Source organism: Coregonus lavaretus (genome assembly GCF_964263955.1).
Source record: "Coregonus lavaretus genome assembly, chromosome: 31".
Taxonomy (NCBI): Eukaryota; Metazoa; Chordata; class Actinopteri; order Salmoniformes; family Salmonidae; genus Coregonus; species Coregonus lavaretus.
The window spans coordinates 25,690,664-25,710,467 of record NC_140018.1 but is presented as its reverse complement, the minus strand read 5'-3'; the positions used below and the strand labels follow the sequence as shown (position 1 = coordinate 25,710,467).

Here is a 19,804-nt window from a genome sequence, read left to right as displayed (position 1 = left end):
TCTGCACTCCAGCACTTTGGATTTGAAATGATACAATGACTATGAGGTTAAAGTGCACACTGACAGATTTAATTTGAGGGTATTTTCATCCATATGGGGTGACCCGTTTAGAAATTACAGCACTTTTTGTACATAGTCCCCACATTTTAGGGGACAAATTCACTTATATGTGTATTAATGTAGTAAAAAGTTAGGTTTTTGGTCTCATATTCATAGCACGCAATGACTACATTGCTTGTGATTCTACAAATTTGTGGATGCATTTGCTGTTTTTTTCAGTTGTGTTTCAGATTATTTTGTGCCCAATAGAAATGAGTGGTAAATAAGGTATTGTGTCATTTTGGAGTCACTTTTATTGTAAATAAGAATAGAATATGTTTCTAAACACTTCTACATTAATGTGGATGCTACCATGATTATGGATAATCCTGAATGATTCGTGAAAAATGATGTGAGAAAGTTACAGACGCACAAATATCATACCCCCAAGACATGCTAACCTCTCACCATTACAATAACAGGGGAGGTTAGCATGTCTTGGGGGTATGATATTTGTGCGTCTGTAACTTTCTCACTCATAATTTTTCACGAATCATTCAGGATTGTCCGTAATCATGGTAGCATCCACATTAATGTAGAAGTGTTTAGAAACATATTATATTCTTATTTACAGTGAAAGTGACTTCAAAATTACACAATACATTATTTACCATTTATTTATATTGGTAGAATTTGTACAGTCACAAGCTGGATGTAGTCATTGCGTGCTATGAATATGAGACCAAGAACCTCACTTTTTACTACTTTTATACACATATAAGTGAATTCGTCCCAATACTTTTGGTGTCCTAAAATGGGGGGAATATGCACAAAAAGTGCTGTAATTTCTAAATATTCCCTTAATATGGATGAAAATACCCTCAAATTAAATCTGTCAGTCTGCACTTTAACCTCATAGTCATTGTATCATTTCAAATCCAAAGTGCTGGAGTACATAGCCAAAACAACAACAAAATTGTCACTGTCTCAATACTTTTGGAGCTCACTGTATTTATTCTGAAAACAATTGTATTTCTGAAGAGTCAGGTTGAAATATTTTACCAGAAATGATCATTCTAAACGCCCTCCTGAACCAACTGTAAAAGAATGCATACACCATGGGATTAATAGTTGAATTCAAATAGGCAATCCATATAAGTGTTTCAAACAAAACGGGTTGGGTAGAGTAACTAATAAAAGGATCAATGCAGTTGACGACAAAAAAGGGTGTCCATAATGATAGAAATACCCCCATAATGATAGCAAGTGTTTTGGTGGCCTTCCTCTGTGATTTGCCTACAGAGTTCTGATTGGTTGTACCCTGAATTGAGCGTGCCTGTCTCCGTGCTATAAGGAAGATCTTTAGGTAGATGCTAAGCAACCCTACTCCTGGGATGTAGAACGAGAGAACTGAAGACGCAGTACTCGATGCTTTGTTTTGAAACAAAATACATCCTCCCTCACAGGCAAAATATTTATAGTAAAACTCCTCCATGCCCCAAATACTGAGCTCCAGAAATACTATAGAAAACACTACTATAGCAGAACCAATCCAGGTGACCAGCATCATAATCAGAACAACGTGAACAGTTATTTTAGTTCTATAAAGGAGAGGGCGACACACTGCATAATACCGGTCAATAGAAATAAAACACAAATTAAGAATGGATGTATTGCACAACATAACATCAGTGCTGGTGTAGATTTTACAGAATAAATCTCCAAAATACCAGCAGCTTTCCACTGAATATACCATTCTGGGAGGCATCACTAAAGCCCCCAAGAGGAGGTCTGACACAGCCAGAGAGAGGATGAGGTAGTTGGTTGGGGTGTGGAGCTGTTTGAAGTGAATGATGGGGATGATTACAAGAAGGTTGCCACACACTGTGAGAACAGACATTGAGCCAAGGAAGAGATAAAGTAATACTCGTATTGTTGGAGGAAAGATTGATCTTTTGCAAGACCCATTCACTGATTCAAAACATAGAAGTATATTCTCAACAATATCAGCCTTGCTTAGACTGATTCCTAGTTCCATGGTCGTGGTTGAAAGAATCTTATCTGAAATAAAAAATATACATTATTGTCACATTATTTATTACTATAGATTTAAAGATCAATTACAGAATATTAGTTGGAAATAATTACATTATGCATGGTTTAATTTAAAATGTAAAAGCTATGTTTTTCGACACAGTATAGTGTCACTTAGTTTAATTTATTAAATTATTGTTGCTTATTCATATGAAATATTTTCACTAATATCCAGAGACATGTTTTTTCCATTTCAAAAGGTGTGACATACAATGTAAGTGTTTCCAATTCAGCAAGTATGACGGTCCTCTGTAGCTCAGCTGGTAGAGCACGGCGCTTGTAACGCCAAGGTAGTGGGTTCGATCCCCGGGACCACCCATACACAAAAATGTATGCACGCATGACTGTAAGTCGCTTTGGATAAAAGCGTCTGCTAAATAGCATATTATTGTTTTCATGGTGCTTCATCATACCTTACCTCTCAGCGATGCAGATGGTGATGCATCACATGTGAATCCCTTTTCCCTGGTCACAATGTGATACAAAAATCGGAACTTGAATCTCATGCTTTTGTACCCATAGTCTATTACCATAATGATGATTACAATATCCTTTTGACCAATCAGACATCACTACATTCAACTCTACAGGGCACTAAAGCTGATGATGTCATATGGGTGTAACCTCTCACCTCAGCAGCACCATTGAGGATAATTGTTAAACCTTGACAAGTATCATGCCATTTTATAAAGGACTCAAATTCAGATTTTCAGTTAAACACTGTTACACAAAAAGAAACAGCCACATTTTGAGAGCAGTATAATGTGCAAAATATATTTCTCAAATGCTTCAATTCAGTTCTATTTAGTTTTACTGGGGGAGGTCGGGTAATGTAATTATGTGCACTAGCACAAAACACCACATCTGTCATTTTAGTCTATCAATGTGTCTATGGAGCCCCACAATGTAATAAATAAAATATTCTGACTTCCCAGGCAGTATATGGGATGCAAGGAATTTATCCAGGTCACTGACATTTGCCTTTTAAGATAGTATGCCATAGGAGTACAATGCAGCAATTGGCAAAAACCATGAGCCATGCAATTGGTATAGTAATCTTGGTGGAATAGTGAAGTAGATTGTACACAGCCTCATATCGATCTATGGCAATGAAGACCAGGTGAAAAATTGAAACAGATGGTGCCAGAGACAGTATAAACATGTGAGTTAGCATATGGAGCTAATTTATTTGAAGCAAAGGAGGCATGGTGCAGGAGGCATTAGATCCTGGGTAACCTAGGACCGACGGCGACGGCGACACACGGACAGACGGCGACGTCTTTTGGACATCTTTTTCAGGCACCGGTGGAACAGGCACGGGCCGTGCCGGACTGGACACACGCACGACTGGCTTGGTGCGGGGAGCAGGAACGGGCCGGACCGGGCTGAAGACGCGCACCACTGGCTTGGTGCGGGGAGCAGGAACGGGCGTGACCGGGCTGACGACGCGCACCATTGGCTTGGTGCGGGGAACAGGAACGGGCCGGACCGGGCTGACGACGCGCACCACTGGCTTGTTGCGGGGAGCAGGAACGGGCCGGACCGGGCTGACGACGCGCACCACTGGCTTGGTGCGGGGAGCAGGAACGGGCCATACCGGACTGGCGACGCGCACCACTGGCTTGGTGCGGGGAGCAGGAACGGGCCGGACCAGGCTGACGACACGCACCACTGGCTTGGTGCGGGGAGCAGGAACGGGCCGGACCGGGCTGACGACGCGCACCACTGGCTTGGTGCGGGGAGCAGGAACGGGCCGGACCGGGCTGACGACGCGCACCATTGGCTTGGTGCGGGGAGCAGGAACGGGCCGGACCGGGCTGACGACGCGCACCACTGGCTTGGTGCGGGGAGCAGGAACGGGCCGGACCGGGCTGACGACGCGCACCACTGGCTTGGTGCGGGGAATAGGAGCGGGCCGTACCGGACTGGCGACGCGCACCACTGGCTTGGTGCGAGGGGCAGGAACAGGCCGGACCGGGCTGGCGACGCGCACCACTGGCTTGGCGCGAGGGACAGGAACAGGCCGGGCTGGACTGGGAAAACGCACCACTGGCTTGGTGTGGGGAGCAGGAACGGGCCGGGCCGGACAGGGAACACGCACCACTGGCTTGGTGCGGGGAGCAGGAACGGGCCGGGCCGGACTGGGAACACGCACCACTGGCTTGGTGCGGGGAGCAGGGACGGGCCGTACCGGACTGTGGAGGCGGACTGGAGGTCTGGAGCGGAGAGCTGACACAACCCGTCCTGGCTGAATGCCTACTTCCACACAATATGTGTGAGGCATTAGCACAGGACGTACGGGCGCAGGATATACGGGACCGAGGAGGCGTACTGGAGACCACGAGCGTTGAGCCGGCACACCCCGTCCTGGCTGAATGCCCATCTTCGCACGACACGTGCGTGGTGCTAGCACAGGACGTACAGGACTGTGCCGAACACTCGCGGCACAGTACGTGGCTCCGCATAATACGGAGCCTGCCCAGTCACACGCTTCCTAGCATGAGTACGGGGAGTTGGCTCTGCTCTAACCCTAGGCTCCGCCAACCACCCTTTTAGCCCCCCCAAAAAAATTATCTTGGGGCTGTCTCTCGGGCTTCCTCCTCGGCCGGCACCCTCTGCGTTGCCGCTGCTCCTCTCTATAGCGCCTCCACAGTCTCCTCCCAAGTCCAGGATCCCTTCCCGTCCAGGATCTCCTCCCAGGTCCAGGCTGTCTGCTCCTGGACACGCTGCTTGGTTCTTAGTTGGTGGGATCTTCTGTCACGATCGTTTAAAGATTTGTGGAACCAAGGCGCAGCGTGATAAGCGTACATTTTATTAAACGATTAGACACACGACAAAACAACAAACAAACGATACGTGAAGTCTTAAGGTTACACCAAACAAACATATACAGAACAAGATCCCACAACTGACTGGTGCCAAAAGGCTGCCTAAGTATGGTCCCCAATCAGAGACAACGAACTACAGCTGCCTCTGATTGGGAACCACCCTGGCCAACACAGATCTAAACGATCTAGAACTAAACATAGAAAAACACAACATAACCCGGAATATACACACCCTGACTCAACAAATAAACGTCCCCTGAGTCAGGGCGTGACAACAACATATCAGTCATAGCAAGAAAATATTATTTCTGTAACTGTTACTGAGAATGTTATTGTAAACTAAACTAAATTATAAACGCAACATGCGTTTAAAGATTTTACTGAGTTGCAGTTCATATAAGGAAATCAGTCAATTTAAATAAATGCATTTGGCCTAATCTATAGATTTCACATGACTGGGAATACAGATATGCATCTGTCACAGTTAACTTAAAAAAAAAGTAGGGGCATGGATCAGAAAACCAGTTAGTATCTGGTGTGACCACCATTTGCCTCATGCAGTGCGGCACATCTCCTTCACATATTGATCAGGCTGTTGTTTGTGGCCTGTAGAATGTTGTCCCACTCCTCTTCAATGGCTGTGTGAAGTTGCTGGATATTGGCGGGAACTTGAACATGCTGTCGTACAAGTCTATTCAGAGCATCCCAAACATGCTCAATGGGTGACATGTCTGGTGAGTATGCAGGCCATGGAAGAACTGGGACATTTTCAGCTTCCAGGAATTGTGTACAGATCCTTGCGACATTGGGCCGTGCATCATCATGCTGAAACATGAGGTGAATGGCACGACAATCGGCCTCAGGATCTTGTCACGGTATCTCTGTGCATTCAAATTGCCATCGATAATATGCAATTGTATTCGTTGCCCGTAGCTTATGCCTGCTCATACCATAACCTCACCACCACAATGGGGCACTTTGTTCACAATGTTGACATCAGCAAACCGCTCGCCCAAACGACGCCATCTGCCATTAGCTCAGTACAGTTGAAACTGGGATTCGTCCGTGAAGAGCACATTTATCCAGCGTGCCAGTGGCCATCAAAGGTGAAAATTTGCCCACTGAAGTCGGTTAAGACGCCGAACTGCATTCAGGTCAAGATCCTGATGAGGATGACGAGTACGCAGATGAGCTTCCATGAGGCGGTTTCTGACAGTTTGGCAGAAATTCTTTGGTCGCGCAAACCCCGAGTTTCATCAGCTGTCCGGGTGGCTGGTCTCAGACAATCACGCAGGTGAAGAAGCCGGATGTGGAGGGCTGGCGTGGTTACACGTGGTCTGCGGTTGTGAGGCCGGTTGGAAGTACAGCCAAATTCTCTAAAACGACGTAGGAGGCGGCTTATGGAGGATAAATTAACATTCAATTCGCTGGCAACAGCTCTGGTGGACATTCCTGCAGTCAGCATGCAAATTGCACGCTTACTCAAAACTTGAGACATCTGTGGCATTGTGTTGTGTGACAAAACTGCACATTTTAGAGTGGCCTTTTATTGTCCCCAGCACAAGGTGCACCTGTGTAATGATCATGCTGTTTAATCAGCTTCTTGATATGCCACACTTGTCTACCAAGATAATCCATCCACCTAAGGAGAAATGCTCACTAACAGGGATGTAAACAAATGTGTGTTTAAAATTTTAGCGAAATAAGTGTTTTGTGCTTGTGGAACATTTCTGGGAACTTTTATTTAAGTTCTTGAAACATGGGACCAGCACTTTACATGTTGCGTTTATATTTTTATTCAGTTTAGTTTAAGTGGTCTGTTGGTTAATGCTGTAGGTTGGAACACTTTGAACATCATCACTGCCAGTTTCGAAGCTTTTGAAAAAGCTAAAATAAGTGCATGTGACAGATGGGAGCAATAATAGATATTACATGTTGCAATCTTTCAATTTGGCTCCTATTTTAAATGGATTTAAAAGTAATTGTGATATAATGCTTACTTAATTGAGAACGTATGAGCAGTTGAAATTTGGCCATATAATAAATGACCAGAAAATACATATTTTCTATGCTTGTAAATGTGACCGACCAGCTTAAAATTTGAAATTGTGTTTTTTACATTGGATAAAAGTAGAGACACAGAGCTTGATAATTGTATATCACACACTAGAGTTGAGGAACAATGGGAAAGTAATTCTGCTTTGAAAGTTGATAAACTTGTAACCTCACTTTTGAGAAAATGGCCTTTGAATGTTTGGTACACCTACTGGACACCTCTCTTTGTCTACACCCATTCAGCATCGTTCACACCCTCTTAAGCTTTAGCCCCACCCATTTCTTTAAGGGTTGATCCGGGTGTTCTGTCCTAACAACAGCAGACAAGCACCCAAGCTAACTGGCTAACATTGGCTAGCTTGCTCACTCCGACCATTTTACTCGCCCAAGCAGAGCTGGTTAGGCTAATTTTATGTTATCCAGAGCGTTGGTGACTGCAACTGTGCTGCAGGCAACAATTTACGCTTTTTTGCCAACGTTTACTGACGCCGGCCATATTCAACGGATGTTGAGCGTTCGTAAATTCGTCAGTTATTCTGCGCTCTGGCACACTCAGAAGAGAGTGCTCTGAAATCGTAGATAGCCAGAGCGAATTTACCAGCTACGTCTATCAACAGTTGTCGCAGTTACATCATTAACATGGTTACTTGCATAGCGGAGTCTTTTGTTACGACATGTAGCAAGCTAGCTAGCTAAACAATGAACCATAATCCCAACTCATGACGTTACTACCCTGCATGAATCTGCAGGTAGCTAACAAACCAGGTTCAATGTAAGCTAGCTAACATTAGGTTATAACTAGCAAAGCAAATGGCTCTGAGATACGAATAATATTACTACACAGATCATACACATAACGTTAGCTAGCTGACCTAACAACAGCAGTCAAGCACCCAAGCTAACTGGCTAATGTTGGCTAGCTTGCTAGCTACTTCCAGACACAAATGAGAGAACAGCTCACTCTGACCATTTTACTCGCCCTATTGAAATTGTGGGGTTCTATTTTCTCATAATTGGATCTGTATGTGATGAATAGCTTAGAAGGAATGCATTAATGATAAGCATAGAAGGTTTGTACTATACTGATATAAATTGTTTCACATAACCAGCTGTGATTCATGTCTGCCCTGCGTGGTATTTCAGTGAGCCCGTATACGAACCAACATACTTATCATACATATATTTTGCATATAATAAATTTAGCTTGGATTGAATATCTCTTGATTATGTTTTCTCTTATTCCAATACCAGATTTGAATTACGCAATTTCTAACAAAATGGGTACTTGCACAGTGGAGTCTTTTGTTAAGACAAGTAGCTAGCTAGCTAAACAATTAACCATAATCCCAACTAATGACGTTACTACCCTGCATTAATCTGCAGGTAGCTAACCAATCAGGCTCAATGTTAGCTAGCTAACATTAGGCTATAAATAGCAAAGCAAATGGCTCTGAGATACGAATAATATTATTACACAGATTATACACGTAACGTTAGCTAGCGAGCGAGCCAGACAGCTAATGTTAGCTAGCTAGCTAACAGTACACTTTAACTTGAAATGAAAACGACTTTCTGACCAAATTAGAAACGTGTAATATCTGGAAATAATATAATAATAATATAATAATATGCCATTTAGCAGACGCTTTTATCCAAAGCGACTTACAGTCATGTGTGCATACATTTTTACGTATGGGTGGTCCCGGGGATCGAACCCAATACCCTGGGTGCCATGGTTGTCCTTAGTTTGAAGATATAATCCGGAGACAGGTGTTTTCTCCATCTCCTTAGCTATCATACTCTAATTCCACTGATTTCAAAACTCAGTCCTCCAGAAAGTGGAGAGCAACACTTATGCAGTTCTACTAAGCGATATATATTGTTAAAAGCCGCGTTAGACAGGATTATCTACTCGGGGTGTAACGATCCATCTACTACATCGATGTATCGATTTATATTCATATGATCCAACTACATCGATCTGTGCTCGGCGAGTTGGCCTTTTGGACAACATATATCGATCTAACATCTTTTTAAATGTAATAAATCGATTGTATCGATACTAGGAAATAACCCATTGGATTTAAGCACGTCAGACTTTATATGCAGGGGTGCACATAACTGGTACGCAGATACGCAAGCGCGACAAAAATCAGGAATGCGTAATGCCACTTGTGTTACTACGCGCCTTTGCGTACTTGACCGATCTTCTCATCTAACCTTACACATGACATGTTGCTTGTCAACTACTGTCAGGGATGTCCAAAAAGCAACAGACATTAAGAAGCTTCTTTGACGTTTCGCCACCTACAAAGAAACGCCAACTGGAGCCAGAGCCGAAGAAAATACTTTTTTCGGAAAAGTGGCTTGAAGCTAACGATGAGCGCACTGAAATGTGGTGCAAGATTTGCCGCTCAAATCCACATCTAGCAGACAAAACAGGTGCATTTTATAAAGGCTCAAAGAATTTCAACCATCCTTTATTTGACAAACATGAAAAGAGCAAGGAGCACACGAATGTGGCGCAAGCCATTGCTAAAAGCTAGCCGAGAATAAATGTCCAGTCGCCCACTTGCCAGATGGCGAGACAAGCTGAATGAAGAACAGCGGCAAGCTCTGTTTAATATTTTTCTCTTTCCATAAAGCTAAACACGCACGTCCCATGTCTTCCTATTCTGAGGATGTTCATTTACCGAATGCTTTTTGATGGATCTGAGGACATCACAAAAACTGAGCAGGAAATAGTTTACATTGTGTCTGTGTCCAGCAACGGAGAGTTTACTTCGGACTTTATTGGACTGATTGAATTGGGTGCTGACCGAACCGCACAGGCCATAACAGACGGACTTGTGAGACTTTTGGTAAGTTTCATAATACCAGATGGTCTGCATGGAGTCATGAAACACTGTTAAAAATATCAAGACTATTGCCAGCCATTAAAATGCAACTGGTTACCAGGTATTTATTTCAGTCACACTGGTTGAATTTTTGGCTAAAAGGTTACTGAATCGATTTCAAGTCACTGAATCGTTTCGGATCGTATCGTTCTAAATGAACCAATATCGTCCTTGAATCGTATCGACAACCACGAATCGTGATACAAATCGAATCGTTGTTAAAACGAATCGTTACACCCCTATTATCTACACATACTGACCAGTTCAATTAGACAGAAGCGTGGTACATGACAGACCAATCCGAACTCATCTCTCGGCATGTCCAGCCCACACATTCTCTCAGCCAACCATGGCTAGCGGGAAGGTTGCTGTCTTTTTCTGTGGCTATTCATATTTACAGATGGCATACAAGTTTGTTATTAAGGCACATGAAAGTTCAAATGTTCCAGATTGCATTTCTGCCAAAAAACGCATTTTGATTTTGAAAAAAAAGTTTACGTTCAAATGACTTTACTGTGAAGTAGTGACACGCGACATACGCCTAGTTTCCTGAAACGAGTCACAAATGTCTATTCGACTTTCATTCAGAACCAAAAATGAACCTGATTTCAACGTCCGGAAAAACGTATTTTCACTTTTGATTCAGAACATAATATGAACTTAACTTTAAAGTCTGGAAAAGTACATATTTTAGACGTCTTTTCAACGTCATTTTGCTTATTGGGATGAGATATCGATCACTAAAAACAAAACAAAGAGACATTCAAGGTAGAGCTAATCACTAGCCGATATTTGTCAATTTGAGCCGGGTTCAGCAGTAAGTACATCTCCCTTCAAGTCGAAACGATGCTAAGACACAGGGTTGGGGAGAAACTGATTACATGTAATCAGTAACAGGTAATCTGATTACAAAAAAATAACTATAATCAGTTACGTTACCAGCTAAAATATTGTAATCGGACTACAGATACTTATTGGATTACTTTTAAATTCAGAAAGGATGTTTGCGAAACAATACATTATGACAAGGCGCAAGTTCCACTTGAGCGAGTGACCACAAGTCAGACACCACTATGATAACACACCAAATGCATTTATTCTAATGCCTCTTGAGGTGAAAGTGTTCTAAATGTAACTGAAAGTAATCCGATTACATTGCTTAGTTTGGGTAATCCAAAAGTTACGTTACTGATTACATTTTTTTATAGATAACTAGTAACTGTAACTGATTACATTTAGAAAGTAACCTAGCCAACCATGTTAAGCCATTATGTTTGCACCACGGTAACCTCGTCCCCAGGCTATTGCACACAGTTTATGTAAACCTGGTACATCAACGATTCAAACTTGGTCTTAGTGGGAGTGACCATAGAATTCTATGGGATTGACTTTACTGAGTAAAGTATTTGTCATCATTTAATTTTAGCGAATCACACGACTGCGAGCCGTGGCTCTGTGCTTGTGGTGTGCTAGCGTACGGGGGAGGGTTAGGGAGAAGGTGTTGTGGGAGATGATTGGTTGGTAGATTAAGATGATTAAACCAATGCCTATGCGCCTGCAGTTTCTCCCTGTATTTCTGTATTGGCTAAAAAAAGCCAAGTTTGACGTATTGGTGCACCAGACTATTCGCGCATTTGGGCGGAAGTGTCTGGGAATGAGATTAGCACCCCGGTGACTAATGCAGGATGTGGCTTCAAAACATACCTCAATCCATTGATGAAAGGTGTCGCTGTACTCCTAATTGTCCCATTATCCGATGTGGAAAATTGAGAAGATTGAAATATTTATCTTTTTTAATTAAACTACTTTTTTCGTCAGCATGCTAGGCTAGCTAATGCTAACGCAATCCATTGGATTCCACTACACTTCAAGTAGCTACTCACCCCAACGCTAGGTGTTGCATTTTCACGGAATCCAGTGGGCTGCTTTAGCATTAACTAGCCTAGCATAAACATATATGGGATACCATTAAAGGACACCCCCTGGTCACAACATAATTTCTGAACTATTTAATATTCTGGCTGCTCCACAGCCAATGAAATTTTACATTTGAGTCATTTAGCAGACGCTCTTATTCAGAGCGACTTACAGTTAGTCAGTGCATACATTCTTTTTTTCATACTGGCCCCCCGTGGGAATCGAACCCACAACCCTGGCGTTGCAAACACCATCCTCTACCAACTGAGCTACATCCCTGCCGGCCATTCCCTCCCCTACCCTGGGCCAATTGTGCGCCGCCCCATGGGTCTCCCGGTCGCGGCCGGCTACGACAGAGCCTGGATTCGAACCAGGATCACAGCGATGCAGTGCCTTAGACCACTAAAGAGAAATCAGACGCCACTCGGGAGAAATCAGACGATTAGTTAGGTAAGACTCCTACTGTACGTTGTTCACTGTGTCTGATGAGTCCACATGATTCAGTTGGCAACAGATATTCATCAATCATGGGCCCAGTTGTAATAAACAATGAGCAATGTAACAATGCAATATTATCTTTAAATCTGAAATAGGAATCAAGCATTAAGCGAAGATCACACATTTTCGTCTCAATTCAATCCATAACACTGAAGATCTGCTCTATAGAGCATATTAAATGTAATTTCTAATTGAGCTGACATATAATCATATGCCATTTAGCAGACGCTTTTATCCAACGCGACTTACAGTCATGCGTGCATAAATTTTTACGTATGGGTGGTCCCGGGGATCTAACCCACTACCCGGGCGTTACAAGCGCCATGCTCTACCAATTGCGCTACAGAGGACCACCATCGTTGAGTCGACATATGCAGCGCTTACCGTGTATGCAGTCTCCGTTACCGCGGGAACATTGCCTTTACATTTCTATCGCGCCGTACCGCAACTACGGATTGAATCTAGCCCTTCATTCTTCAGCAATCAATGGGTATACTGCATCCTTAATTGAAATAACAATTGAGCAAGAGGAAATCTACAGATTGTGCCTTTTAATGAGTGTTTTGGACTGCAAAGTGAGTTGTACATCAGTGAGTCTGCAGCGCCTTATAATAATAATATGCCATTTGGTAGACGCTTTTATCCAAAGCGACTTACAGTCGTGCGTGCATACATTTTTGTGTATGGGTGGTCCCGGGAATCGAACCCACTACCTTGGCGTTACAAGCGCCGTGCTCTACCAGCTGAGCTACTCAGGCCATCCCACAAACCCCTGCTTTACAGGTCCTGTGATGTAATGGCTGTAACTCTATCTGTTTGTACACTAACTACAATAATGTCTTGCCATGCTGCTTATGTATCCCCTACAGGAGCTTTCTGACAAATGCATTGACATTGATTGACAAACTGACTTCTGGATGATTGACTTCTGGAAGCAAAAAAATGAACCATGACAACTGTCTTTCAATGTTCAGACACAACCAATCAAAAACTGGAATACTTCCCTGTGTATTTTGAGAATGTAACTGTTAACTGTGATGATGACCAAGCATGTACATAAACATTGGTAAAATTCCTGCAGTGTGTCGTAATTAGAAGATTTTACATTATTTTGCATAAAGCTGATTTAAAAACCACACTAGTACAGAAGAGGTAGGTCACTTCATGTACTGAGTATGTGACCTTAATGACCTGTGCTTTGAGGTGCCCATGGTAACCACTTCAATGCATCAGATGAGCATGTTGATTCTGGTAAACGTGGACAAATGGAGGATCCACAGGGCTCTGTTAACACCTTTAATGATGATCCCATTCCCAGAGGTGTCTAGGCACTATTGTTGATAAACAATAGGGGTGATGTCATGTTTGGCAGTTTGTACTCATTTTGATTAGGCTCTCTGATAATGCAACTTTAAAGAAGCAATCTGGGATTTAAAAAACAACAGAGGTGACCCCGCCTTTAGTTTTGGTAAACAGCTGAGGAATGGGGCTAGAGAAATATAACCACTCTTCAATTCATAGACTGAGCCATAAATGCAAGAACTGACCATAAATAAATAGATGAATAAATTGATTAAAATAATATGCCTCATTTGTAAAACAGAAAGCACACATATGGTGTTTGATTACATTTTTAGATGAAAATTATTAATCATAATCAATCACAACTTCAATGACCTTACACAGCCTGTTGGGCTTTGAGCCAAATATCAACTGCCCTTGGTCTGAAAACAGACTGACTAATACCCAGGAACACAGAGTTAGCAAACATGTACAGAGAGATGACTGAGGAGAAAATATAACTGTCATCAAAGTCTGTACTAGGTGAAAGATTCCAGGTGTAGAAATCAGAAATCATAGATCCACAGCGCATAGCGGGATTCAGCGGGTGGGCAGAGCAGGATTCAAATGTCTCCTTACAGCACCACTGAGGACAACTCAACGAAAATAACAATTCTGAAAGGATCTTGCATTACTCACAGATTGTTTGTTTTTGGCAGTATATAATATCTGGGTGGGACTGTCCCTTACAGAAAAACACATGATTTCACGTGGAAAATCCCAATTTCACATTAAATTTCACATGTGAAATGATGTGAAAATGTGTTTTTGGAACTCTTCACATGTGATCACGTATGTGTAGTTTCATGTTATCACTTGTTGCTTTGCATGTTGTCACATGTTATCACATTAACTTCAAATAAGATCACATTAAAACATACCACTGCTGGCTTGACTCTGAAGCTAAGCAGGGTTGGTCCTGGTCGGTCCCTGGATTGGAAACCAGATGCTGCTGGAAATGGTGTTGGATGGCCAGTAGGAGGCACTCTTTCCTCTGGTCTAAAAAAATATCCCAATGCCCCAGGGCAGGGATTGGGGACATTGCCCTGTGTAGGGTGCCGTCTTTCGGATGGGACGTTAAACGGGTGTCTTGACTCTCTGTGGTCACTAAAGATCCCATGGCACATATCGTAAGAGTAGGAGTGTTAACCCTGGTGCCCTGGCTAAATTCCCAATCTGGCCCTCATACCATCATGGCCACCTAATCATCCCCAGCTTCCAATTGGCTCATTCATCTCCCCGCTCCCCTGTAACTATTCCCCAGGTCGTTGCTGTAAATGAGAATGTGTTCTCAGTCAACTTACCTGTTAAAATAAGGGTAAAAAAAACAAAAATGATGTGCAGTTTAGAAAGGCTTCATAAATCAATCAATCAATCAAATTGTATTTATAAATCCCTTTTTACATCAGCAGATGTCACAAAGTGTTATACAGAAACCCAGCCTAAAACCCCAAACAGCAAGCAATGCAGATGTAGAAGCACGGTGGCTAGGAAAAACTCCCTAGAAAGGCAGAAACCTAGAGAGGAACCAGGCTCTGAGGGGTGGCCAGTCCCTTCTGGCTGTGCCGGGTGGAGATTATAACAGTACATGGCCATTAAGGCCAGATTTTTCTCCAAGATGTTCAAACGTTCATAGATGACCAGCAGGGTCAAATAATAATCACAGTGGTTGTAGATGTTGCAACAGGTCAGTACATCAGGAATAAATGTCACTTGGCTTTTCATAGCCAGGCATTTAGAGGTTGAAATAGCAGGTGCGGTAGAGAGAGAGAGTTGAAATCAGCAGGTCTGTGACAAGGTAGCACGTCCGGTGAACAGGTCAGGATTCCATAGCCACAGGCAGAAGAATGGAAACTGGAGCAGCAGCACGACCAGGTGGACTGGGGACAGCAAGGAGTCATCAGGCCAGGTAGTCCTGAGGCATGGTCCTAGGGCTCAGGTCCTCCGGGATGGGAGGGAGAGGGGGCGAGAGAGAGAATTAGAGGGAGCATACTTAAATTCACACAGGACACCGGATAAGACAGGAGAATAACACCAGATATAACAGACTGATCCTAGCCCCTCGGCACATAGACTATTGCAGCATAGATACTTGAGGCTGAGACAGGGGGGGTCGGGAGACACTGTGGCCCACGTCCGACGATAACCCCGGACAGGGCCAACCAGGCAGGATATAACCCCACCCCCTTTGCCAAAGCACAGACCCCACACCACTAGAGGAATATCAACAGACCACCAACCTACTACCCTGAGACAAGGCTGAGTATAGCCCACGAAGATCTCCTCCACTGCACGAGCCCGAGAGAGCGACAAACCGGACAGGAAGATCACGTCAATGACTCAACCCACTCAAGTGATGCACCTCTCCTAGGGACGGCATGGAAAGCACCAGTAAGCCAGTGACTCAGCCCCCGTAATAAGGTCAGAGGCAGAGAATCCCAATGGAGAGACAGGAACCGGCCAGGCAGAGACAGCAACATAAATGTGTCATAAATCATCTATAACCATATGTCATGCTCTATAAAGGGTTCATAAATGTGGCATAACTGTGTGGCATAACCACCAATGTCAAATATGATATAAACATGTGTTTTATAAAGGGTGGCATAAGCACCACTCAATAAAGGCTTGGTAAATCATATTGAATTGTGTTCACAACAATGCTTAAACCACATCAGGGGACGACTTTTGAGGTCTGGGAAAAATCTAAGAAACTTAGATTTTTGAGTGTAGTTGCCCTTTATTTCAGTGGGCATGCCCTGCACTATTTCTGTAGCACAATAAGCACACTTGATGAGTTCGCAAATCAAATGCCCACTTGTGGTGCCACTGGACAGCACAAAACGAGTAAATTAAAATGTATTTATACATGCAGTTTTAATGTATGGGGTAAACCGGCCTTCATATTGGTATGTGAACCTCATTATGCTCTTATGAACAGAATGCTGAGTTATTTATTGTATGTTCTGCACATGTTCTTTTTGTGCTCTTGAATAAAAAATATGCACTACCGGTCAAAAGTTTTAGTACACCTACTTATTCAAGGGTTTTTCTTGATTTTTTACTATTTTCTACATTGTAGAATAATAGTGAAGACATCAAAACTATGAAATAACACATATGGAATCATGTAGTAACCAAAAAAGTGTTAAACAAATCACAATATATTTTATATTTGAGATTCTTCAAATAGCCACCCTTTGCCTTGATAACAGATTTGCACACTCTTGGCATTCTCTCAACCAGCTTCATGAGGTAGTCACCTGGAATGCATTTCAATTAACAGGTGTTCCTTCTTAAAAGTTAATTTGTGGAATTTCTTACCTTCTTAATGCGTTTCAGCCAAACAGTTGTGTTGTGACAAGGTAGGGGTGGTATACAGAAGACAGCCCTATTTGGTAAAAGACCAAGTCCATATTATGGCAAGAACAGCTCAAATCATCATTACTTTAAGACATGAATTTCAGTCAATATGGAACATTTCAAGAACTTTGAAAGTTTCTTCAAGTGCAGTCACAAAAACCATCAAGGGCCATGATGAAACTGGCTCTCATGAGGACCGCCACAGGAATGGAAGACCCAGAGTTACCTCTGCTGCAGAGGATTAGTTCATTAGAGTTACCAGCCTCAGAAATTGCAGCCCAAATAAATGCTTCACAGTTCAAGTAACAGACACATCTCAACATAAAACTGTTCAGAGGAGACTGTGTGAATCAGGCCTTCATGGTCAAATTGCTGCAATGAAACCACTACTAAAGGACACCAATAAGAAGAAGAGACTTGCTTGGGCCAAGAAACACAAGCAATGGACATTAGACTGGTGGAAAGTTGTCCTTTGGTCTGGATTCCAAATTGAAGATTTTTGGTTCCAACCGCTGTGTCTTTGTGAGACGCGTGTGGGTGAACCGATGATCTCTGCATGTGTATTTCCCACCGTAAAGGATGGAGGAGGAGGTGTTATGGTTTGGGGGTACTTTGCTGGTGACACTGTCTGTGATTAATTTAGAATTCAAGGCACACTTAACCAGCATGGCTACCACAGCATTCTGCAGTGATAAGCCATTCCATCTATTTTGGGCTTAGTGGGACTTTAATACACATATAAGTGAATTAGCCCTAATACTTTTGGTCCCCTAAAATGGGGGGACTATGTACAAAAAGTGCTGTAATTTCTAAACAATTCACCCAATATGGATTAAAATACCCTCAAATTAAATCTGTCAGTCTGCACTTTAACCTCATAGTCATTGTATCATTTCAAAGTGCTGGAGTACAGAGTCATAACAACAACAAATGTGTCACTCTCTCAGTACTTTTGGAGCTCACTGTATTTATTCTGAAAACAATTGTATTTCTGAAGAGTCAGGTTGAAATATTTTACCAGAAATGATCATTCTAAACGCCCTCCTGAACCAACTGTAAAAGAATGCATACACCATGGGATTAATAGTTGAATTCAAATAGCCAATCCATACAAACGTTACAAACAAAACGGGTGGGGTAGAGTAACTAATAAAAGGATCAATACAGTTGACGACAAAAAAGGGTGTCCAGAATGATAGAAATACCCCCATAATGACAGCAAGTGTTTTGGTGGCCTTCCTCTGTGATTTGCCTACAGAGTTCTGATTGGTTGTACCCTGAATTGAGCGTGCCTGTCTCCGTGCTATAAGGAAGATCTTTAGGTAGACGCTAAGCATCCCTACTCCTGGGATGTAGAATGAGAGCACTGAAGACGCAGTACTCAATGCTTTGTTTTGAAACAAAATACATACTCCCTCACGTGCAATATTTTTATAGTAAATATCCTCAATGCCCCAAATAATGAACTCCAGAAATATCATACAAAACCCTACTATGCCAGAAACAGTTCAGGTGACCAACATCATAATCAGAACAACGTGAAAAGTTATTTTAGTTCTATAAAGGAGAGGGTGACACACTGCATAATACCGGTCAATAGAAATAAAACACAAATGAAGAATGGATGTATTGCACAACATAACATCAGTGCTGGTTTGGATTTTACAGAATAAATCTCCAAAATACCAGCAGCTTTCCACTGAATATACCATTCTGGGAGGCATCACTAAAGCCCCCAAGAGGAGGTCTGACACAGCCAGAGAGAGGATGAGGTAGTTGGTTGGGGTGTGGAGCTGTTTGAAGTGAATGATGGGGATGATTACAAGAAGGTTGCCACACACTGTGAGAACAGACATTGAGCCAAGGAAGAGATAAAGTAATACTCGTATTGTTGGAGGAAAGATTGATCTTTTGCAAGACCCATTCACTGATTCAAAACATAGAAGTATATTCTCAACAATATCAGCCTTGCTGAGACTGATTCCTGGTTCCATGGTCGTGATTGAAAGAATATTTTCTGAAATAAAAAATGTAAACATCAATTACAGAATATTAGTTGGAAATTATTACATTATGCTGGATGATTTAATGAAAAAAATTCAAATGCTGTATTTTTGTCACTTAATAAAATGTATTAAAAGGTACTTTACTGTTGTTTATTCATTGGAAATATTTCCACAAATACCGAAAGGAAAGTGTTTTGCCATTTCAAAAGATGGTTAAGTACATTTTTCTGTTCAATACAGCATACCTTACTTCTCAGCCATGCAGATGGTGATGTATCACATGTGAATCCCTTTTCTCTGGTCGTAATGTGATACAGATGTGAACTTTACTTTTGTACCTATAGTCTATTACCATAATGATGATCACAATATAATGTTGACCAATCAGACATTACTACATTCAACTCTACATAAAAAATCTGTAGCAGAGCACTAAAGTTGATTATTTCATATTTGTAACCGCTCCCTTCAAGGGGATATGATAGTCTCTTTCATCGGCCACAAGGCCATCCAATCAGTTAGTTTATTACACATTTGACTCTTTTTGCCTAAATTGCTACAATAATTTGAGTTATGGGGCTGGATTCAATCCATATCGCAGAAGTTCCGCATTGCAGCCCAATTTACATTTAAAGGCAATGTTCCATTCTCGGCATTATCGGGAATTACCTTTACATTTTAAGCTCGCTACAGCGCAGAATTTCGGCAACAAGGAATGAATCCAGCACTACCCCGTCAAGACCAGACTTGTGGTTACACGTAAGAT

The 19,804-nt window shown here is 42.4% G+C and overlaps 1 protein-coding gene and 1 pseudogene across 2 annotated transcripts; both read right to left on the bottom strand.

Annotated features, from left to right (window-relative positions):
• Nucleotides 1–1,051: 1,051 nt before the first annotated feature.
• On the bottom strand, nt 1,052–2,077 carry LOC311106416 (trace amine-associated receptor 1-like; the record flags this gene model as incomplete). Its single annotated transcript, XM_084148744.1, has 1 exon — nt 1,052–2,077. One exon carries the CDS (start codon nt 2,075–2,077, stop codon nt 1,052–1,054), a length of 1,026 nt encoding a protein of 341 aa, XP_084004870.1.
• A 1,023-nt stretch (nt 2,078–3,100) lies between these two features.
• LOC311106820 (trace amine-associated receptor 1-like) lies at nt 3,101–19,026 on the bottom strand (annotated as a pseudogene). The gene is made up of 2 exons: nt 18,013–19,026; nt 3,101–3,313 (listed from the first exon to the last, which is right to left on the bottom strand). The product of its transcript is annotated as a trace amine-associated receptor 1-like (transcript).
• Between the last annotated feature and the right edge of the window lie 778 nt (nt 19,027–19,804).